The sequence below is a fragment of the Erinaceus europaeus genome, chromosome 11, assembly GCF_950295315.1.
Source record: "Erinaceus europaeus chromosome 11, mEriEur2.1, whole genome shotgun sequence".
Classification (NCBI taxonomy): Eukaryota; Metazoa; Chordata; class Mammalia; order Eulipotyphla; family Erinaceidae; genus Erinaceus; species Erinaceus europaeus.
Window position 1 is genome coordinate 26,455,600 of NC_080172.1, and position 24,291 is coordinate 26,479,890.

The following is a 24,291-nucleotide window of genomic DNA, read 5'->3' on the forward strand; positions in this document are numbered from 1 at the left end:
CTCCCGGTGAAATGTCCGTGTAACACACAAAGCGGGCGGGGACGAGGCGTGGCCAAGGGCTGTGTGCTGTAGTAGTGCCTTGCGGTACCTCTATGTGTCTCTTCTGCTACTGAAAAAAGAGCTAAGCCCATGCAGCAGCTTGGAGTCTTGAGTAACATCACGCCTCTGCCCCACAAGGATTAAAGAGCAAACGGAGACTCAAATGGGTTTAGGCATCGCCTGCAGCTTGTGTGACAGTCGCAGCCGGGTCAGGTGAGAGCGAAAGGAGAACACGAGATGCAGGACCTGGTCACCCCTGGTCACCCCCGAGATTTGAGACCGCTGCTGGGCAGCTGCTTTGTTTCCTGCTGCGCTCTGCAGCTCCCAGACACGCGCTCCTCCGATGGGCAAGTGCCCGGGCAGAAGCAGCTGGAAAGTGGAGGAGTGGCAGTACAGCCTTGGGGCTGTTGGGCTGTTCTCGCGACTTCATTTCTCCTCCACCACTTCTATTGTTTCCTCTTTCCACTTCTTGTGTTTCATACAGCTGGAAGGGGATAATAGCTGGCACTCGGGGCTGGACTGTCGTCTCCCGTCTTATTCCACCTAATAGTTTGGGGGAATGCAGTGGACAGAGTGATTTTTTTCCCTTTCATTTCTTTCCTTAATCACTTGGCCCCTTGCTGCTTCTACTCCAACTTCAAAAGAACCAAAAAAAAAAATATATATATATATATATACAAAAAAAACCTATGTATTGCAGCTGTCCACAGTTAGGATGATAGGACAGAGGCTTTAGGTCACTGCCACACCTAAGCGGCTGGAAAGTTGACAATCTTTCAAGCTTGGAGAAAAGTGGCAGGGATGATAATTGCTAAATCGTTTCACTAGGTTCTTGACTTCCGGGGTGTTAGCGACCTTTGGAGCCCCGCAATGCTTGCCTTGCTTTACGGACAGTTAGTAGACTTCTCTGTGGGAGTAGGAAGTATGGCTGACTTCCACACCTGCATCCTTGTTCCACATGGGGACATAAGGTTTTTGTTTTGTAGTGTAAATTCTTCAGTGAGATTTTTTTTTTTTTTAAAAAAAAGGTTTCTTAAAAATTTCCAAATATTTTATTAAAGTTACTTAATTTTTTATTGTCCTAATGAAAACAAAATAGATGAATACTAGTTAAATGGAAATTGTAACAGTAATGATTCAACAGTAATGGAGGGTTTGTGATTTAGTGAGGATAAAACACTATTAAATCAGACTAGTAAAATAGTGACACTTACCTGCCCCTGCCATTAATTGAGCATTTCTGTGTGCCAGTCACTAGTCTCAACAATTCTTGTTTAAAAAAAGATAGAAGCTGAAGCTGAATAGAATCACAGAAAAATTTTACAAGTAAGCATTTAAACCTGTATTTGAGACTAGATTTGTCAAGCTCCAGAATTTATATTTTTAACCATTCTGCTGCTGTTTTCCTATCATTTCCTTCCAGTTTCTTCATTATATTTTCCATTGCTAAAATAATTGATCTGCCTACTTATATGACTGAGGACAGACATGATCTGTGTCTTCACAGAACTCAGTAGTATTGTGATCCACAATTTCAGAAAACAAAAAATACAGTCTGATGGGCTTCACTGAGTAAAGAGATCAGACTGATACATAGAAAGTTCAGGCTCTCATAATCAAAATTGCTGCACGTGTTTTATTCTAATATGCTTGGCAGAGTAGTTTTGTGAGAGTATTAAACCAAATAATTTGTAGAACTTTTATTGACAACCTAATAAGTCTGTATAGCATCTAAATAGCATATATATATATATATATATATCAGACTCATGTTCTCCACCCTCCCCTACAATTACATATAAATGGAACTGTTAATTTTCTTAAGTTGAAATGATACTGTGGTTGTCTATGAGGATTCCCTTGGTTTTAGGAGATGCATACTAAATTGATATCTACAACTTTTTTTTTTTTTTTTTTTCTTACCAGAGCACTGCTCGGCTCTGGGTTATGGAGGATTGAACCTGGGACTTGTGAACCTCAGGCATGAGAATATCTGTATTACCATTATGCTACCTCCACACTACAATTTACTATCAAATAGTGCAAGGGATATGTGTTTGTGTGTATAAATAGGAATTCATTATACATATGGCAAAATGTTAACAAATGTTGAGTATAGTGCTGGGGATATGTAGTAAAATATTATTTGGACCTTTCTGGACTTTTCATTATAGAAAGTGGAAGAGGATTGATCATAACTAATCCAAGTCCATCAGTGCAAAGATAGATCTATAATGCTCTGGATGGAGCACAAATGATGGGAAAGAGTGCTAATGTACATATACTTGGGGCCTGACAGAGCTGATGTAGTCATCAGGAAAGAATTTATTAAGGAATTTGTTGGTGATTGAACAAGAAGTTGGAACTTTGAAGGGAGACAGTGAATTCCACATTGAACTCAGCAAAAAGGTACTGCTTGAACTTTTGAAGAAGGAAAAGAAAATAGGAAGGTTGTATGGGCCTATTTGAATAAATTATCTTCAAAATGATGCTCAGCTGCCTTAGCCAGCATGTAGAAATCTTTTACTTAAGTAACCCATAAAGTAGATGAAGTAAATAGTGCCTTGGAGGTGAGTGACCATTTATAAAGATGTTTCCATTGGAAAATGCTTATAGGGTTTCAGGAAATTGAGTTCTAATGACTTGGCTAAGGAGGACAGCTGGACAACTGTCAGGAGTTGTTTGTTTTGGGGGGAACAGCAGGCTGTAGAGTTCCCAATTTCCTGATTGATGGAGTGGTTTATAACTTGTGCTCCTAAGGGAGCCCATAGAAAAAAGGCTTCGAAGATGGCTTGAAAATAATTATGGCCGCTTCCCCAGAGACCCACCCTACTAGGGAAAGAGAGAGGCAGACTGGGAGTATGGACCGACTCGTCAACGCCCATGGTCAGCGGGGAAGCAATGGAGATTGGGTGGTGGGAATTGTATGGAATTTTACCCCTCCTACTCTATGGTTTTGTTAATTAATCCTTTCTTTAAAAAAAAAAAAAAAAAAAGAAAAGAAAAGAATTATGGTCAGCGAGGTTTCTGAAATTGTGTGCAGAGCACATGGGTATTGCATGTGACATTTTGTCCATGACTGGTGCAGACTTGAATGATTTGACTGTTCCCCCCTGCCAATATTGTTCATGATAGTCTCAATCGGTGTGGTGAGACTAGGGAAATGAAACATGGACTTAAGTAGCAGCAATAGCAAGGACAGAGATGTTTGGGGGACTTCACTAGATGAGAAATGGTATAATCTAAATTGAATTGCTTGGCATTTTGTGCCAGTTGAATTTAGGTCAAATCTTGACTATAAACATGATATATGACTAAGTGATTCAGTGTGTGTGTGTGTACTTGTTGCAGATTGCCAGTATGTCTGCATTCTGCGTTGTTATTTAATCTTCAAAACAACCTGATATTCCTAATCCCATGTTATACCTGGTGAGTAGAAAGTACTAATGAATTGGACAAAGAAAATTGGACATCTGGGGCCGGGTGGTGGCACACCTGATTTAGTGTGCCTGTTACAATGCACAAGGACCCAGGTTCAAGCCCCCGGTCCCCACTTGAAGAAGGAAAGCTTTACAAGTGGTGAAGCAGTGCTGCAGGTGTCTTTCTATCTCCCCCTTCCCTCTCAATTTCTGTCTCTATCAAATAAATAAAGATAAGTAAACATTTAAAACTTGTTAAAAGACAAGAAAACTGGACATCTGTCGGAAAACAAACAACAACAAAAAAGCCCCTAAAATATCAGTATGTCAAAATCATGAGCAATGGTTCTCAAGTTGTGATTCCAAATACTGGCAATATCAGCATCAAGTTGAAACTTTTTTTTTTCAACTTAAATTTTTTTTTAATTTATTTATTCCTTTTTGTTGCCCTTGTTTTATTATTGTAGTTACTATTGTTGTTATTGATGTTGTTGTTGTTGGATAGGACAGAGAGAAATGGAGAGAGGAAGGGAAAACAGAGAGGGGGAGAGAAAGATAGACACCTGCAGACCTGCTTCACCACCTGTGAAGTAACTCACCTGCAGGTGGGGTCATCTTAAGACTGTTTTCAGGAGGCAACTGATCCAGTTTCACTACCCTAAAGACTAAGATGATTTTTGGCATAATTACTATTTATGTTGGGGCAACGTGATGAAAAGCTCAAAGCGAATAAACTGAGCCATGTTGAAAAGTTCTAAGTTAATAAATAAACTGAGTACTTAACCATGAAGCATTGTTTAGTAAGTGTCCATTCTCTCAAGAGTTATAATAATTCTGGGGAAAACTTTGACAAGAGGTTATAAGAGATCAAAGGTCAGAATGAATGAGACAGGAAGAAAACTTGAAAATCATTAAGGAACGTTTTTGTGGAGAAATATTGATTAGGTGCTTAGCTGCACTAAACACCAGGAAGGCAAAGCTGCTTGTCATCTTATCAGATCACCTATAATAACAGCATACTTTGTATTTGCTTGTCATGTGCTTTCATTGTTCTGCTCATCTCTTAGCACACTGATTCCTGGACCTAACTGCACATTTGAATCAAATTACGTGGGAAACCTTAAAAAGTATCTTGTCCCGGGAGTTGGGCGGTAGCGCATCATTGAGTTAAGCTCACGTGGTGCACGTGAAGCGCAAGGACGGGCATTAAGGATCCGGGTTCAAGCCCAGGCTCCCCACCTGCAAGGGCGTCACTTCACAGGTGGTGAAGCAGGTCTGCAGGTGTCTTTCTCTCTCCATCTCTGTCTGCCCGTCCTCTCTCCATTTCTCTCAGACCTATCCAACAACAATGACATCAATAACAACAACAGTAATAACTACAACAATAAAAAGACAACGAAGAAAATAAATAAATAAATAAATAAATAAATAAAATTTTTTTAAAAAGACAACCAAGGCAACAAAAAGGAAAATAAATAAAATTTAAAGAAAAAGTATCTTGTCCCTACTCTACCAAACATTCTAATTGATAGACTATGGCTTGGATACTGGCCTATAAACAATTATATTGTATGCTGTCTCTGGGGCATCATTGCAGTGGGCCATCTCAGGGAGAGAGAGAGAGAGAACTAGGCTTGAACATGGATCACGCACATGAAAAAACAGACATAGAGGAAGGTAGATTGCATAATGGTTATGCAAAGAGACTCTCATGTCTGAGGCTCCAAAGTCCCAGGTTCAACCCCCACTCTACCATCAATCAGAGGTGCTCTGGTTAAAAAAAATAATAAAATAAAAAGACACACTACTCAGATGAGCTATTTTGCCAGCCCAGATCATAAACTCTTGTTAAACAACAAGAGTTAAGTACAACTTCCATGTGAAGACACTGAGACCCTGAGAGGGTAACTTGTTCAAACTCACAGAGCTAAATGGAGTTGAAATCCAAGCCTATTTGATTCCAGAATCCAGGCTTTGAACCACTAGTCTTTTCGGTCTTTTTATAAGTAAATTTTTCTTACACATATAAGAAGAATAACAGGGAAAAAAAAGCCTTCATTGACATTATCTTCTTCACTTTATCTCCCTTTACTTTTGTTTTTTTGCTACCAGCGTTTACCACTGAAGCTTGAGGCCTACACTAGGACTCCACTGCTCCCAGTTGCTGTTTTTCTTTTTTCTTAGAGAGTGAAAGAAAAACAAAGGAAGTAGAGGAGAAAAAGACAGAAGGGAGAGGGGCCAGGTGGGGCTCACCTGGTTGAGCACAGATATTACAGTGCACAAGGATTCGAGCCACTGGTCCCCACCTGAAGGGGGACAGCTTTGCAAGTGGTGAAGCAGTGCTGCAGGTGTCTCTCTGTCTCTCTCCTCTCAATTTCTGGCTGTCTCTATCCAAGAAATAAATAAAGTTAATTCTTCTAGCGTTTGCCCTTCTTCCGTAGCCAGTCAACAGCGTCAGGTTGAGCCTGATGTAAAGTTTCAAGACCTCCTTTGAGTCTGGAGAGGTGGCAGTCGTTGACTATTTTTTATTAACTATAAAGTTAATAAAAAAATTTTAAGAAAAGACAGAAGGGAGAGAGACCTGCAGCACTCCCCTTACAGCTTTTGAAGCTTCCCTTCTGCTGGTGGAGACCAGGGCCTTGATCTCAGGCCTTCTCTTACAGTAATGTTGCGCTCTAGCCTATGAACTACCACCTAGATCCTTATTTGTCAGACTGTTATTGCCCCAGCAATAACCTTGGAGGCAAAAAAAAAAAGTTTACAGTAATCTTTCAATTCTTATTTCTTAGCATAATACTTCTAATTTTATCCATTTTGTCCTGAGTGGCACAATGTTATCTTTTCTAATAGCCAACTAGTATTCTTTATTAAAAATATTTATTTATTTATTTATTCCCTTTTGTTGCCCTTTTTTTTTTATTGTTTTAGTTATTACTGTTGTTCTTGTCCTTGTTGGGTAGGATAGAGAGAAATGGAGAGAGGAGGGAAGACAGAGAGGGGGAGAGAAAGACACTTGCAGACCTGCTTCACCGCTTTGTGAAGCTACTCCTCTGCAGGTGCGGAACCAGGGGGCTCAAACCAGGATTCTTAACGCCAGCTGGTCCTTGCGCTTTGCACCACCTGCACTTAACCCACTGCGTTACCGCCCGACTCCCAATGAACTAGTTTTCTGTTGAGTATATATTCTATACATTATCAGTTTATCAGTTAGTTAATGGACATTTGAACTGCTTCTATACTTGGCTGTTGTGAATAATCCAGCTATGAACAGGGAATGCAGATATTCTTTCCAATTAGTGTTTTCATGTCCTTTGGATATATGTTTAGTACTAGTATTACTAAATCGTAAAGTACCTCTATTATTGGATTTAAAGAGACTACTGCTTTCCACACAGATTACATTAGTTTGAGTTTCATCAACAATATACCAGAGTTTTGGTTTTTTTTTTTTTTTAATTCTCACCAATACTTATTTCTTCCTTAGTTGATGAAGACTATTCTCATAGGTGTGAAGTCTCAGTGTGGATTTAGTTTGTACTTCTTTACTACTAAGTGGTGTTGGACACTCTTTCATGCCTGTTGGCCATCTGTATGTTTTTGTAGAAATGTCTATTATAATCTTTTGCTCACTGTATTTTGACGATGAGTCGTATGACTTCTTTGTATATTGTAAATTCCCTGTTATATACGTAATGTGTCAAACCAGGCTCCATTTTGCTACGTTGTCTTCCCCCTGCCCATTTCTTTTGATGCATAAAAGTTTTTCAGTTTTATCTAGTTCCATTTGCTTGTTCCTGCTTTAAATACATCTGATATTAAGGTCCCATGATTTATCACCCATATTTTCTTATATGTACCATATGTTTCAAGTCTTTAATCTCTGTGGAGTTAATTTTTGTATAAGGTACTTATACAATTTCATTTTGTTTTTTTCTTTTTTAATTTTTATTATTACTTTTTGTTTATTTAAGAAAGGAGACATTAACAAAATCATAGGATGGCAGGGTACAACTCCACACAATTCCCGCCACCCAATCTCCGTATCCCATCCTCTCCCCCTGATAGCTTTCCCACTCTCTATCCCTCTGGCAGCATGGACCCAGGGTCGTTGTGGGTTGCAGAAGGTGGAAGGTCTGGCTTCTGTAATTGCTTCCCTGCTGAACATGGGCGTTGACTGGTCGGTCCATACTCCCTGTCTGCCTCTCTCTTTCCCTAGTAGAGTGGGTCTCTGGGAAAGCGGAGCTCCAGGACACATTGGTGGGGTCTTCAGTCTAGGGAAGCCTGGCTGGCATCCTGATGGCATCTGGAACCTGGTGACTGAAAAGAGAGTTAACATACAAAGTCAAACAAATTGTTGAAGAATCATAGACCCAAAGGTTGAAATAGTGGAGAGGAAGTGTTGGGGGGTACTCACTGCAAACTCTATAGTGTACTACTGCTTTCAGGTATATATTTGCCCTAGTTTATGGATACCTGTGAACCTATCTCCTGGAACCTGGTGTATATCTAGGTTTTGGGACTTTGTTAGAAAGTGAACCACCTGGGATGGAATTAGAGAATACTGTGAAAGGAAAGGTCTCACCTGAGTGATGAAGCTGAAGGGTTGCCGTTCCACACCTGAAGTCTCTGGACACAGTCTGAAGTGAAGCACTCTGGGGTGGCACTCATTGTGTTGATTAGGTTGCGATCAGCGGATACAATATTATTTGATAAGAATTGGGAGAAGCATACGGGAAAGTGCACCCTACCCTAGGGTCCCAGGACTGGGGGAAGTTTAGGCTCTATAGTGGAAATGTGAGGTTCCTGCTGTCTTAGGGTTCAAGAAGACAGTGGATAGTTATTCTTAACATCACATTATTTGGTAATTGGGTTAACTTTGAAAAGTCCCTTTGCTAGACATACAATCAATTTTCCCCCTCTCATTAATTAAATAGTGATTTATATGACTACAATTTAATAGGTGTGTACATAAACACCATTCCCATCACCAAAAGATTGTGTGCCATCCCACCACCGCCCCCCCTGCCACCCCAGAAAGCCGCATGTCCACCCTCCCACCACCACAGGGTTTTTACTTTGGTGCCCTACTTTCAATTTAGTCAGATCCTGCTTTTAGTTTCCCTTTCTGATTTTCTTTCTCAGCTTCTGTTGATGAGTGGGATCATCCCATACTCATCTTTATCTTTCTGACTTAGCTCACTTAACATAATTCCTTCTAGCTCTGACCAAGATAGGTCAGAGAAGTTGAGTTCATTATTCTTAGTAGCCGTATTATTTCATTTTTTTTCACATATAACTTTACATTGTGTTTTCCCATGTGTGGCTTTGGTTCCTTTGTCATATATAAGATAACCATGTATGTGTTGGTTTATGTGGGCTCTCGATTTCATTTTTCTGAGTGCCTATTTTTGCCAGTGCCATACTGTTTTAATAACTTGCCTTTGAATATAGTTTGAATCTCTGGTGCATAATATTTATATCATTTTCTCCCCTTCCATGAGTTATCTTACTGTTCATGGGCTTTGTGGTTTCATACAAAGTTTAGAATAATGGGTTGTCAGAGAAGTCACGTCATATTTTTCCTGTTTTTCTGTGCAAAAATGTGTCATGACTTTTCTGACAACCTAGTAGATCAATAATATTACAGAATGCCATTGGAATTTTGATAAAAAGTGCAATGAATTTACAAATTGGCTTGAGTTAAGATGATCTTTTTAGTAGTACTTTTTTCTTCCAATCCATGAAAATTGTAGGGCCCTCCATTTCTTTGTGTCTTTTAACAATGTCTGATAGTTTTCATTGTAAGGGCCTTGTACCTCCTTTGACAGATTTACTCCACAAAAAAATATTTGATGAAGTTGTCAGTGGGATCGAGTCTTTCATTTTCCTTGTTTGCGTATATAAATGCATTAGGTTTATGTTTGTTATTTTTGTATCAGATCACCTGTAAACAGTGATAACTGAAATTCTTTGACAACTTAGATTCTCGTTAAATCTCTTTTCTTGACTGCTTGCTCTGGTTAGGAAAATAATAATAATGGCTACCAGGAGCAATAGATTCGTTGTGTAGGCACTAAGCCCCAGTGATAACTCTGGTGAAAAACAAAACAGAAAAAAAATATACTATAAACAATAGTGGTCTGAATGGACATCCTGATCTTATTCTAGACTCAAGGGAAAAAGCTTTCAGTTTCTCATCTTTGAATATGATGCTAGTTAAGGGTTTATTGTTCTTGACCATTATTGTGTTGAGCTATCTTCCCTCTATTTCCAGTTTATTAAGAGTTTTATCATAAATGGGTACTGAATCTGATGAATATTTTTTTTGGCATTACTGATGTGAGCATGTAGTTTTAATATTTTGTTGTGTGGTGTCTTAGATTGATTTATGTGTGCTAATTTATTCCACCCTCCCTGGGATGAACCACACTTAATCTTGATGTGTTGAGCCTACGTGCATCAATGTTCCTCAGAGATGTCAGTCTATAGTTTTACTGATTATAATGATACTGACCTTGTAGAATGTCTTTTTGCTTTTGTCAGCATAGGGAAACTTGTATAGCTTTTCCTCGTTGCTGGGGTAGATGACACAAGATACCAAAAGACTACTTATAAGTTATGTGTCTGACTAAGACCCTGAAGGTGTCTTCCCTGGCTACACATCAAGCGGCCAGAGAAAGCACCCTAATTAGGGCTGAGTATTATTCATTACAAGTTTTAGAATACATCAAAAATTCCAAATTTCAAGGGGGTTAATTCAGGCAGGAAGCAGAATAAACAGTAGGTATGTGAGTAAACAGTTTTTGGATTAGGAGATCATAAATTGAGTCTCTAAACATTCTAAATCGAAACTGAGCTTCTTAATGACTACCTGTGCCAGTAAGTTATTCAGTCTCCTTTAACGTAATCAGTAGGCAACTTAGTCCAGGGGCCTTTGTGTCCTTAATGCCTCTGCCATTGACCCTCATCCATGTTTGAGGAGCTTGCAGATCACTTTACTGGGTACAGAGTCCTTCAGATGCCAGGTGAGATATTAATGATGCATCAAGTCTGAAATCATAAGATGTCTAGTTGGAATGTGCTGCTACACAGTTTCACCATTCTGGTGTCCGTTTGCATTTACATAGGAAAAAAAAGACATATGACTGTACTGGAAGTTCTCCCGATGCTGGAGCTCATATCTGAGCCATCCACCTGAGAAGTCAGTTATTTTACCTGCTATGCCTTCTCTTCAGCTTAAATGTTTGGGGAGAGTTCCCCTCTCATCCACCTCACTTCTTAGATTTTTGGGGGAAGTTTGAACAGGATAGTTATTCTTTGAAGGTTTTGAGGCACTCATTAGTGAAGTTATCTTAATCTTATATTTTGTTTGGAAAAAATTTTGATTACTGATTTAATTTCTTCTCTAGAGATTTTTTTCTCTTGGAAAGGTATTTAATTCTAAGAATGTGTCCATTTTTTTTCTAGATTGTCCAGTTTGTTTACATATATATAACAAAGTATGATGCTTTGTATTTCTGCAGTATCTGATGTAATATTGCCTCTTCCACTTCTGATTCTTTTTATAAGGGCCTTCTCTCTCTCTCCCTCCCTTCCTCCATCCCTCCCTCTCCCTTTTGTAAGCCTAGTGGATAATTTTTTCCTTGGTTTTGTTGATTTTTAAAAAATTTTTTTTATTTATAAAAAGGAAACATTGACAAAACCATAGGCTAAGAGTGGTACAGCTTCGCACAATTCCTACCACCAGATCTCCATATACCATCCCCTCCACTGGTAGCTTTCCTATTCTTTAAACCTCTGGGAGTATGGACCCAAGATCACTGTGGGATGCAAAAGGTTGAAGGTCTGGCTTCTGTAATTGCTTCCCCACTGAACATGGGCGTTGACAGGTTGATCCATACCAAGTCTGTCTCTCTCTTTCCCTAGTGGGGAAGGGATCTTGGGAAGCACAGCTCCAAGACACATTGGTGGGGTTGTCTGTCCAGGGAAGTTCGGTTGGCATTCTGCTAGCATCTGGAACCTGGTGGCTGAAAAGAGAGTTAACATACAAAGCCAAACAATTGTTGACCAATCATGGACCTAAAGGCTGGAATAGTGCAGATGAAGTGTTGGGGGGAGGTCCTTCATTTTGTAGATAGCAAGTAGGCATATTTCAGTTATATTCCAAAGAGCCTGTGGCTATACTAGTGGTTTTTTGTTGTTGTTGATGATGTTTTTGTTTTTTTGCCTGAGCCTAAAATCTGATATGCAGGTGGATCCTAAATATTGTCTGGGGAGATGATGTCATGGCTGAGAAAAGGACCAGAAAGCTGGATCAGGGAAGAGATTAGCTCCCTAATATGGGAAAGGGGTATAAATATTACTGTAAACCCCATTGATTTTTTTTTTTTTTTTTTGTATTCTTTCTTTCTACCAGAGCACAGCTCAGCTCTGACTTGTAGTGTGGGGGATTGAATTTGGGACCTTGGAGCCTCAAACATTAGAATCTGTTTGCATAGCTATTATGCTATCACCCCCACTGACCTTTTGTGTCTTCTTGTTTTCTCTTTTATTTACTTCTCTTCTGATTTTTTTTTTTTTACTCCTGCTATAATGTTTGATACCTTTCATCTCTGCTGCTGTGGCCTGTAGCTATGAACTTCCTTCCCTCTTTAGCAGGACCCCATAGAGTCTACTAACTTTTATCTTCATTTCCAAGTTCTCCAGATTTTTTTTACAGCTTATTAATTATTTTAATGAGAAAGCTAGGAGGAGAAAGACAAAGAACCAGACATCGCTCTGGTACATCTGCTGCCAGGGATTGAAATCAGGACCTCACGCTTGAGAGTTCGATGCTTTATCTACTATGCCATCTCCCGGACCACTGTTTTTTGTTTTTTGGGTTTTTTTGTTTTGTTTTGTTAATATTTTATTTCTTTATTATTGGATAGAGATAGAGAAATTGAGAGGGAAGGAAAAGAAAGAGAGGAAGAGAGACAGAAAGACACCTGCAGCCCTGCTCCACCACTCATGAAGTTTTCCCCCTGCAGGTGGGGACCAGGGACTTGAACCCACATCCTTGTGCACTATAATGTGTACACTTTACTAGGTGGCCACCTCCTGGCCCCTTTCAGATTTTTTTTTAATTCCTCTTTTGATTTCTTCATTGATCCAATTTTTTTTCAGCAGCATACTCTTTAGTCTCATGTTAGAGGTTTTTTTTTTTTTTTTTTCTCATTTTCTTTTTGGGGTTGATTTCAAGTCTCATAACATAGTGAGCAGAAAGATACATTTTATTCCTTCATTCACATATTTATTATTAAGATTGTTTTGTGCCCCAATATATGGTCAGTCTTGGAGAATTTTCGCTGAGGAAAATACATATTCAAATTGGGGAGGAGAATGTCAGTTTCTTTATAGTAAGTCCATTTTCTTTATTGCTTTAAGAACACCTTTTTATTTGTTTCTTTCCTGAATGTCCTTATCACATAATCCCATAGTTCATTTCCTAATTAATTTAGATTTCTGTTCATATATCTTCTTATTAGAGAGATCTCCCTTTCATATGCATATTGATTTATCTACTGCTTCACAAAATGAATGAATAATACTTAGCTTCAGATGTAAATTTGTTATCAAATGAGGATGTTTATGTACTTCAGATAATTTTGGAGAGTGAAGCAAAATATGACGAAATGATGAGAAATGGACAGATCAGTCATCAATTAATGCCCTTGGGAGTGTGAACTACATGATACACACTCTTTATAAAGTACTTTATAAAATGTGGTAAGATGAGCCGCGATTACAAAAGATGCATTAGACCTGTAATTATTGATTGAATCATTTATTTGTTTTTTGCCTCCAGGGTTATTGCTGGGGCTTGGTGCCTGCACTACAAATCCACTGCTCCTGGAGGCTGTTTTTACCTTTTGTTTGGCCTTGTTTATTGTTGTTGGATAGGACAGAGAGAAATCCAGAGAAGAGGGGAAGATAGAAAGACCTGCTTCACTGCTTGTGAAGCAACCCCCTCCCCCGGAGGGGGATCTGGGGGGTCCAACCAGGATTCTTATGCCGGTCCTTGTACTTTGCACCATGTGCGATTAACCCGCTGCACTACCACCTGGCCCCCTGAAATTTTTATTTTTATTCATTTATAACTTTTCACAATGAACACTAAAATTACAAAATTTAAAAAATTCACTTTCAGCTTTGATTCCTAAAATAGGATTGTTATAGTTATTAGGATATTTATATTAGAAGGAAGTAAAAAGGGAGTCGGGCTGTAGCACAGCGGGTTAAGCGCAGGTGGCGCAAAGCACAAGGACCAGCATAAGAATCCCAGTTCGAACCCCGGCCCCCCACCTGCAGGGGAGTTGCTTCACAGGCGGTGAAGCAGGTCTGCAGGTGTCTGTCTTTCTCTCCTCCTCTCTGTCTTCCCCTCCTCTCTCCATTTCTCTCTGTCCTATCCAACAACAACAACATCAATAACAACAATAGTAACTACAATAATAAAACAACAAGGGCAACAAAAAAGAATAAATAAAATAAAAGAAAAGAAAAAAAAGAAGGAAGTAAAATATACAAGAATCATGGCAGAAAACGTCTATTTACACTTAATTTATTACATATATACATGCATACGTAGAAGTATGTATCTCTACATGCACCATATACATCTCTCGTTAAGATTCTGAAGTAAATACTGAAAAATAAATTACAGCTTTGTGCATTAATGTTAACAGCTTTGTTGGAGTGCTTTATCACACCAAAACAGAAATGTTAATTTGGTTGTTTCCCTCCTAAACTACAATACACTGTAAAGAAAAGGACTATGATTTAGCTTTTTGTCAAAGGTACCTAACACAGTGCCTTTTATAGAATAGGTAAAGAGTATTTGTTGACTAAATATATTCATTTCAATACATACCAGGCAATATTAACATTATTAGATTTGCATGTCATCTTTGTACGGATCTTGGTTTATGGAGTACATAGGGAAGTTAAGGCACATTACCAGGCAAGTGGCTCAGAGGGTAATGAATAGAATGCATAAGGTCCCAGGTACCAGTCCCTGCATATGTCAGAGCTCTGGTATCTCTCCTCTAAAAAAAAAAAAAATCCCAAATAAGTTGAGACTTGTTGAGTATTTGCTATATACCTAGAACATATTTACACCATTTCACTTAGACTTCACATAGTTACAGGGTACTATTCTACCCCTTTTTTTGTAGATGAAGAAACTGAGCTTAGAGAAACTAGAAATATATTACTCCATTTGTAGTGTCAGATTTAAACAAGTATATCTGAGTCCGAAGCACATGTCCCTTTCTGAAACTGAAATGTTAGGGTTCTTTTGAACTGTAGGAGGTGTAAGTATAAGTAAAAAAAAAGAAACCAAAGTTTGTTTACTGTTTGATACAAAGCAGAAGAGCTAAGATAAACTTAACCACTGCCATTATTTTATAGCAATTAGAAAAATTCATTTGCTCTTTCAGTGAACAGTTTACCTATATATTAGTGCACGGGAAGTAGTAATAAAAGGTATTGATTCACGAAATGTATTGTTTATTTTTTCATGTTTTAATAATTAGCTTTTTAAAATTTTATATGCTATGTGATTTTAACTTTACACAGAGGTAAGGTCAAGTCTAACTGTGCAAACTATTTTTAATATTTTATAGAAAGTTACTGACTAAATTAGAATTTTATCTTTAGAATCAGAAATTTTGGAGTTAAGCTTTACAGTTCTACCAATATACCACTCAACTCTTTTTAAGAATATTTGGTCAATTAGTGTTGAATATTACCAATGCAGCATTTGATTTGTAGGATTTGTAGATGCATAACTTTTTGAAGTATCTCCAAAATTAATTTTTTTTTTCATTTCATTTTAGGTGAAAAGATCGCTGTAATTGACAGAAGCGTTAGCCTCACTCACTATCTTTGTTTTTTAAACTGCATCAACAATGAAGCAATGATATCTGAGAACAAAAGAACATTTGCCAACTAACTGTCATCACAATTTTAAGTGATTGTATAAGCAGAGACAAGCTGTAACAGACCTATGTGTCAGTTATTATAGAGAGAATGCATTCTTCTGGTGCTGTTTATTTAGCAGCAATTCTAGTATAGAACATTTGGATTATATATATTTCTGTCAGATGAAATAAAAATGAGTGAAACCCCCAGATTCTTTGTCGGGCCTGAAGATGCAGAAATAAACCCTGGAAATTATCGACATTTCTTTCACCATACAGATGATGATGAAGACGAGGAAGATGAATCTGTAAGTTGTTTGGTTGAAGGAGACTGGTATAGGCTGTGGTTTCTACTAGTCATTGTTAAAGTGAATTACTATTATCACCTTATATTGTAAAGATACTTTTGGGGGGAATTTTTTTAAAGTTGGAAGAATACATTTTATTTCATGAGTGACATTATTGAATCTATTGGAGTGTGAAGAAAGAAAATTCGTGGCCAAACTTAATATGTTAATGAAAGGCCTGTTTTTGTGCCTTTCAATAATATACTTCGCATAAGAAGGTTTAGTAGGAAAAATGGCAGGGAGAAAGTAAGCAGGACAATAAGTTAAAAGGGATTCATGTATGTTTTGTATATACTTTTAGTATGTATAGAGCAATATGAAATGTTGGGTTTGATACATTTGTTGTCTAAGGAAATCTACTTTTAGAAATGTCCTGATCTATTTCAAAACTTTTGGTGAAAAAAAAAAATTGCATAAGGGAATGTAAATGTGGGTGATCAGAGGAGGATAGCAGGTTTTATGGAAGTTTGGATTTATAATTAAATTCAGTACCAATTTGAATTCTAAATTTCAGTGTTTAGAAGAATGAAAAAATGTATTTCTAGGTACTAAGAATAATTTTTTTTTTTTTTTGCCTCCAGGGTTATTGCTGGGGCTCGGTGCCTGCACCATGAATCCACTGCTCCTGGAGGCCATTTTTTCCCCTCTTTTGTTGCCCATGTTGTTGTAGCCTTGTTGTGGTTATTATTGTTGTTGTTGATGTCGTTCGTTGTTGGATAGGGAAGAGAGAAATGGAGAGAGGAGGGCAAGACAGAGGGGGAGAGAAAGATAGACACCTGCAGACCTACTTCACCGCCTGTGAAGCAACTCCCATGCAGGTGGGGAGCCGGAGGCTCTAACCGGGATCCTTACACCGGTCCTTGGCGCTTTGTACCATGTGCGCTTAACCCGCTGCGCTACAGCCCAACCTCCGGTACTAAGAATAATTTAATGTCACTGGTTTTATTTGTAGATTTATAAAGTCTAACTAGGCATTTGTGGGTCTGAATTATAATTCAAATGAAACAAAGTAACATGAAAGATAGGTATGATTTGAAAGAGAAAACTAAACTTAGGTTATGTATATTTGATAAAACTTGAGACACTTGAATAAAACAACCTTAGAATGACTCTTCATTAATTTCTTTAAATTTTTTAAATTATCTTTATTTATTTATTGGATAGAGAAAGTCAGAAATCGAGAGGAAGGGGGAGACAGAGAGGGAAAGAGACAGAAAGACACCTGTAACCCCACTTCACCACTTGGAAAGCTTTCTTTCCCCGTGCAGGTGAGGACCAGGGGCTTGAACCTGGGTCCTCGGGCATTACAACATGTGTGCTTAACCAGGTGGGCCACCACCTGACCCCCTACTCTTCATTAATTTTGTGAACTTGTGAGCTACCGAGAGCTAGTGTTTCTGTAGCCTGCTTTTTCAAGTTCAGGTTAAATCATGGACTTTGAAATGTAGCGAGGTACCAAAGACTCAACAAGAATACTGAATATGAAGACTGGTGTGTCAGAAAGCTTTGCGACCTCTGTTAGAAATGTGACTTTTTTCAAAATTTCTTTCCAAGTTACTGGTTCAGTCTACAAAAATAGTTTAATGTTCTGTTGGTAGAACAATATCTTAACCAAAAAAATTCTTGTTCTGACTCACTTTGGCCTTTTTACCTAGATTAGATGCATTTTTTTTTTACCTTTATTCCCTTTTTTGGTGTAAAGAATAAATAAATGTTGCAGTTACATAAATAAATGTTACATGTATTAAATGTCTGGAATAAGCTTTATAGAACCCAGAGCTGTCAGCTGTCTCTTGTACTTCTATTTTTTAAAACTTTTTAAAATTATTATTATTTTTTTTTTAGATAGAGGCAGTCAGAAATTAAGAGGGAAGGAGAAGGTAGAGGGGGAGAGACACAGAAATTCTTCAGCCTTGCTGTACCACTCATATAGCTCGAACCCGGGCCCTCTTGTACTTTTATATTAAATACTTTTTTAAAAAGGAGTATTTAAAAATCTGAATGAAACCAGTAACAATGCTTTTTAGTGTTTCCATTTCAGATACTTGGCCAGACATTTATTGAAAATTATTGTTTTTATGTAATAAGAATTTATTATAACAGCAATATAGTTTTGAGAATACTTTTTTGTTGTTAATATGTTCAGTTTTGTTGATTCAGTACAGGTCTTACCTACTTTTGAAAAAGAGTTATGATAACTGTACTTTGGAGTTTGTTTTTTTTAAGTCAGCCTAATTTTTTGTCTCCTTCCTGTTTTAGCCACCAGAAAGGCAGATTGTTGTTGGAATATGTTCTATGGCAAAGAAATCCAAATCCAAACCAATGAAGGAAATTCTTGAACGGATCTCTTTATTTAAATATATCACAGTAGTAGTGTTTGAAGAAGAAGTAATTTTGAACGAACCAGTGGAAAACTGGCCTTTATGTGATTGCCTTATTTCTTTCCATTCTAAAGGTATTGAAAAATGATGAAGGAAACTCCTTTAGGACCCTGACTATAAAGCTAGTACATGTGAACTGCAGAATATTGGTTCAAACAGAAAAATACAATTATTCTTCACTCTCATAAGTGATGTTCACCTTTTGATATATTCTTTTTTTTTTTAGTCCTCTTTACTGTATTTCTGAGAAACACAGGGCTACAGGGTGTGTACATAGTGATGTTTCACTAAGAGGTTGTTTTATTTGATCTCATTATTCAAAAACCAGTTATTTAGTGGTGTCATACTGTGTCAATATTTAAACCATATCCTGACAGATGAATGGTATTTGTTTTTCACCATTATAAATAGATTGTAGTAAATACTTTAATATATATTTCTCTTTGTACATTTAAATTTCAGAGAATGAATTTCTTAATTATGGGACAATTTAAGTCCCTATGGTCTTGCTACATAGAAAGTTAAATATCATTCCTTGTATACTTAATTATACTTTCAGAACTTATTTGGATTTCAGATTTGACTTAATTTATAAATGAAGCTGAAATATTAAGCTTATGCATTAGTTCAAAGTGAAGGTCACTAATCAGAATTATTCTGCATGTATCTAAAAATAAATATAACCTAAGTATCTATGAATTGAGTGAAGTCTCAGAACTATAATTTATTTGTTCCCTTTTGTTGCCCTTGTTGTTTTACTGTTGTAGTTATTATTGTTGTAGTTGTTGGATAGGACAGAGAGAAATGGAGAGAAGAGGGGAAGCCAGAGAGGGGGAGAGAAAGATAAGACACCTGCAGACCTGCTTCACCACTTGTGAAGCACGCCCCTGCAGGTGGGGAGCCAGGGGCTTGAACTGGTATCCTTATGCCGGTTTATGCGCTTTGCGCCACCTGCGCTTAACCCTCTGCGCTACCGCTGGACTCCCAGAACTATACTTTAAAAGATGTGCTCTCAGTTATAATGTATTCACACATTGATCGTGTTAACAAAATATGCACTCCTCATAAACTAGTCTGAACTTTAGTTAAATGAACAAGAATAATCTCCTTTGGCAGGAAGGGTATGCAATGTTATTGAGACTTTCTGCGTTCTCATCATGCCTATAGTCATTTTCATATTTTATGGAGAGCCTATCGCCGGTCTTCTTTATGTAAAGGATTTCCTCATTTCAGAGGCTCTTAAAAATGTCTTATCCTTGAGAGTAAGGTGTTCTCTCCGTTACACATGGTTTTTCCTAACAAAACTACTTGCATTTAAGAACTACTGGCTACAGTAATTTTGAATATATCTTCTCTTGATAAGAAAAAAGTTTCTTGTTAACAAAAACAGGAACAATATGTGTTTTTCACTTGATGAATTGTTAGAAGACATATGTCTACAAGTGATGAATTTTTCTGAGGATTTTTATAAAATGTGACAGGGCTGTATAGAATATTTTTACTTAAAATTAAAAAATAGGAGAATTCAGAAATACTCTTTTAAAATAAAGATATATTTACTTTATGGTAGAGAGACGCTACTCCAGCATGTGAGGTGCTGGGGATCATACCCACAACCTACTGCAGGCAACTCCTATGTTGAAACCACTGAACCACTTCCCCATCTGTAGGAATAAATCTTTAACTATAACTTTTGAAAATAAAAATTCAGTTTCTTTAATAATTTTACTTGCTATTCTGGTAATTCTGCCAAACGCAGTCTTCACAGATACACTATAGCATGTTGTAGTTAGCTAGCTTGTACTTTTAATCTTTATGTGTATTTCCCTAAAATACTTAGAGATGGATAAAATTGAAGGCTACTGATATCAATACAGAGTGAAATGTAGTTGTTAAAGCTCTGTAGATTTTTTTCCTATAAAGACCTCTTCTTTATGTGCCACTTCATTTATTTATTTTTGTAATTGGTCATTAAAGGTTTAGAAAATTGGGGAAGTTAATTTCTAATACCTTAACATTGATTTAGTAGTGGGAAGCATGATTCTCTTATAGATTTTTATTTTATTTGAAGTATCCGCTATATGTGAATTATTGCCTTAGCTTCCATTTTAAAAGCTGTCTAAATTCTTTAAACTACCTGCTAATTTATACATATAGCCTTACCATAAGCAAGAAGAGCACTAACATATAATTTAAGTATCACCAGGTGACTGTATATGCCTACCTATATGCATATTCCTCTCATTTATGAAGTAATTACCCATTATATGACTTTGAATAATCAGGCATTGATTAACCTGTCAGCATTCTAAATTTCTTGTTTTAATCCCTGGCTTGCTTTGCGTTACCAAATTAGGGGGAAAAATGTATTTAGTGTTCCAAGTTAAATCAAGTTTTATATGTTTATTCCATTTCTTATATAGAAAGTAGTTACATGCATAATGAAATTAACAGGAAGTGTCATAAAGTCGGGTTCATAAGTTAAAGATGTCAACTTACTTTTGAGTCTTTACAGACTTTGTTAATAATATGTTCTTAGGGTTTCCACTGGACAAAGCAGTTGCCTATGCAAAACTCAGGAATCCATTTGTAATCAATGACTTGAATATGCAGTATCTCATACAAGATAGGTGAGTGGTTATGTTGATTAGGTTAAAGAAGGAAAATTAACAAATGTAGTGTCTACTATAAGCTGATATAGCATTGTTTTTTTTTAATTTATTCCCTTTTGTTGCCCTTGTTTATTGTTGTAATTGCTATTGATGTTGTCGTTGTTAGATAGGACAGAGATAACTGGAGAGAGGAGGGGAAGACAGAGAGCGAGAGAGACAGACAGACATCTTCAGACCTGCTACACCACTTGTGAAGCAACTCCCCTGCAGGTGGGGAGCCGGGGCTCAAACCCGGATCCTTACTCTGGTCCTTGGTCTTTGCGCCACTTGGGCTTTGCGCCACATGTGCTTAACTCTGAGCTACCACCCATCTCCCGATATAGCATTGTTTTTATACATCCTCTATATTGTCATTGAAATAATGCCGATAGGTATTTGTACGTCATTTTCACAGATGAACTCACCTGTGAATTAGGGAGGTCAGTTAATTGGCTTAGAATGACAAGTACTGCAAAAAGTGAGCATAGACCTAAACTAGGTTTCTTTAATTTCTAGAATCCTTAAAACCACTCCAAACTGAACACTTTTGTCATGTGACTCATAATAAAATTAGTGTTTTACTCATTAGAACTAGATTGGATTTTTTAAAATAGTGAATTCTGAGAAATGTGTTACTTAGCATTCTTTTAACAGGTTATAAAAGCATAGATTTATGAGACACTTTATAAAATGTAAATGTATAATTAATATCTCACCAGATTTTTATTTTCCTTTATATTATCATTACAGTATTTGATTATATGTATGAAAATGTTTTATAAACTACAAGACCCTGTACTCTAGACAGTATCATTAATATCTAAAATTGTAAGTCATTTCCTCCATGTAAACTATTTTCTCACATGTTTACACACTTCAAAAATAGATACACAAATTATAAATGCATACTCATTCTAAGAAGTTTGGAAAACGTTTAATCTTTCCACTACACCCATCATTTTTATATAGAAAACACATATTTTTTCTTATAATACTTAATTTTTTGTTTTTTTTTTGCTTCCAGGGTTATGGCTGGGACTCAGTGCCAGCACTACGAATCCACTGCTCCTGGAAGCCATTTTTTTTTCTTTTCATATATATATATATATATATTGGATAGGACAGAGAAATTGAGAGGGAGAAAGATACCTGCAGGCTTGCTTCACCGCTTGTGAAGCAACCCCCCTGTAGGTGGAGAGCCCAGAGCTCAAACCCAGATGCTTGCATGGGTCCTTGTGCTTCGTACTATATGTGCTTAACCTGGTGTGTCACTGCCCAACCCTCCTTAAATATTTTTATAGCTTTTTAAATTTTTTTTTTTTTAGAAATTATACTTATTTATTGGATAGAGACAGCCAGAAATTAAGAGGAAGGAGGAGATATAAAGAGGGAGAGAGATAACCTACAGCCCTGCTTCACTACAAAGCTTTCCCCTTGCAGGTGGGGACTGGGAGCTTGAACCTGGGTCCTTGTACACTGTAACGTATGTGCTCAGCCAGGTGTGCCACCACCTGGTCCCTATATTTTTCTATTTATTAATTATGTGAGTGTAAGTTTTTAATAGAACATATTCTGCTGTTGATATATATCATTTAACCACTAACCAATGAAATCTATTTAACCGTTAACTATATTCCCGGTTTTACTTGTTTTTTTCCATCATGCTCAACTGAATTGTTTTGTTTTAGGTAAACAGAGGTAGAAGGATACCATTTCATCCACTGGTTCCACCAGTGTAGTGGAGCCAGGGTCAAATCTGGGTTACATGCTTGGCAAAGCAAGTGCTATCCAATGAGCTTATTTCTATGGCCCTGTTGTTCTCAGATTTAACAGTTTGTATTTTAATATGCAACGAGCATGTGACTTTACATTTTTGTTCTTAGTATAAAGATTTTCTTATGTTTTGCCAGTATATATATAATATATTGAAATAATTGCCATATATGTCTTTTTTTAATGGCAGAAAAGTACTAACATACTTTATAAACAGTACAGTAACAGTCATTGTGAAAAAGCAATAAAACAATAAGGATGATTCCTTTTTTTTCTTCAGGAGAGAAGTATATAGTATTCTTCAAGCTGAAGGTATTTTACTTCCTCGATATGCAATTTTGAACCGTGACCCAAATAATCCCAAAGGTAAGAGGTACCATTTGTTGTCATTGCTGTCCTTGTTGTTGCTGGGTAGGACAGAAAGAAATTTGAGAGAGGAAGGGATGACAGGGGAGAGAAACATAGATGCCTGCATACCTGCTTCGCTGCTTTTACTTTTACTTCATTTACTATTGGATAGAGACAGAGAGAAATTGAGGTGGGGAGCCAGGGCTTGAACCTGAGTGCTTGTTCACTGTAATGTGGGTGCTTAATCAGATGTTCCATAACCTGGCCATTTCTGAAGTTCTCCCTGTGAGTGAGATCATCGTTCCTTCAAATTTCAGTCATGCAATAAACTTTTTTTATTATTTATTTTAAAAAGGAGACATTAACAAAACCATAGGACAAGAGGGGTACAACTCCACACAATTCCCACCACCAGATCTCCATATCCCATCCCCTCCCCTGATAGCTTTAGCACTGCTCAGCTCCAGCTTTTACTGAACGTGAGACTTCAGAGCCTCAGGCATGAGAATCACTTTGCATAACCATTATGCTGTCTACTCCCACCCATAGTAAACTTAAAACAATTTTTTTTTTAACTGTGGTATTAGGAAATGAACCTAATGGTGGGGTAGATAACATAATAGTTATGCAAAGAGACTCTAATGCCTGATGTTCCCAAGTCCCATGTTCAGTCCCCCTTATCTCCATAAAACAGAGCTGATCTCTGCTCTGGTAATTAATAAACAAACGAATGAATAAATGAAAGAAAGGAAAAAAGAAAGAAAGAGAAATGAACCTAAGACCTCAAATAAGTGTTATCTGTGATCTGGTTGAGTAGTAACCTCCCTAACACAATTTCTCAGGTTCTTTTCTTTGCCTTTCTCTTTCTTTTTTTCTTTCTCTCCTTCCTTCCTTCCTTCCTTCCTTCCTTCCTTCCTTCCTTCCTTCCTTCCTTCCCCCTCTTTCTTTCCTTCTTCCTTTTATTTTTATTTCTTTTTTTTTGAGCGAGCGAGAAAGATTACAGAGAGGAGAGAGCAGCAAAGAGAGGCGAGGCACTCCACCATCCCTGGCATTTCTCTGAATGTCTCCATGGATGTATAGTACCAGTACTTGAATTCAGACCCTTACACACAGCAGGCTGTGCACTCTATGGGTTGAGCTGTCTCCCTGTCCCACTGTTTAAATTTCTGTTAATGTATTTTTAAAAAAATTAATAGTCTGATAATTTAATGATTTTATTCTGCTTGAAGGCAGTCTTTATTAAAACCATACCAGTAACATAACTTTTTGTTTCTGTAAGTGAAAATTAACTTCCTGATTAAATTGCTTGCTTACAGTGCACATAGATTAATTTTTTTTTTTTTTTAGGGATGAACCCTATCCATAATCCTTTT

At 37.3% G+C, this 24,291-nt stretch overlaps 1 protein-coding gene across 21 annotated transcripts in view; it reads left to right on the forward strand.

Annotated features, from left to right (window-relative positions):
- Nucleotides 1-68: 68 nt before the first annotated feature.
- The window catches only part of PPIP5K2 (diphosphoinositol pentakisphosphate kinase 2), a 79,729-nt gene continuing 55,506 nt past the window's right edge, over nucleotides 69-24,291 (forward strand). For 6 of the 21 annotated variants that reach the window (XM_060201227.1, XM_060201224.1, XM_060201222.1 and 3 more), the window contains exons 1-5: nucleotides 75-252; nucleotides 15,335-15,726; nucleotides 18,025-18,220; nucleotides 20,686-20,776; nucleotides 22,851-22,936. In XM_060201227.1, the coding sequence (XP_060057210.1) occupies nucleotides 15,613-15,726; nucleotides 18,025-18,220; nucleotides 20,686-20,776; nucleotides 22,851-22,936 (487 nt within the window). In that variant the 5' untranslated portion in view covers nucleotides 75-252; nucleotides 15,335-15,612. Of the gene's footprint in view, nucleotides 253-15,334; nucleotides 15,727-18,024; nucleotides 18,221-20,685; nucleotides 20,777-22,850; nucleotides 22,937-24,291 lie in introns of all 21 variants that reach the window. The other 15 variants (XM_060201217.1, XM_060201218.1, XM_060201215.1 and 12 more) reach the window with 8 other exon arrangements.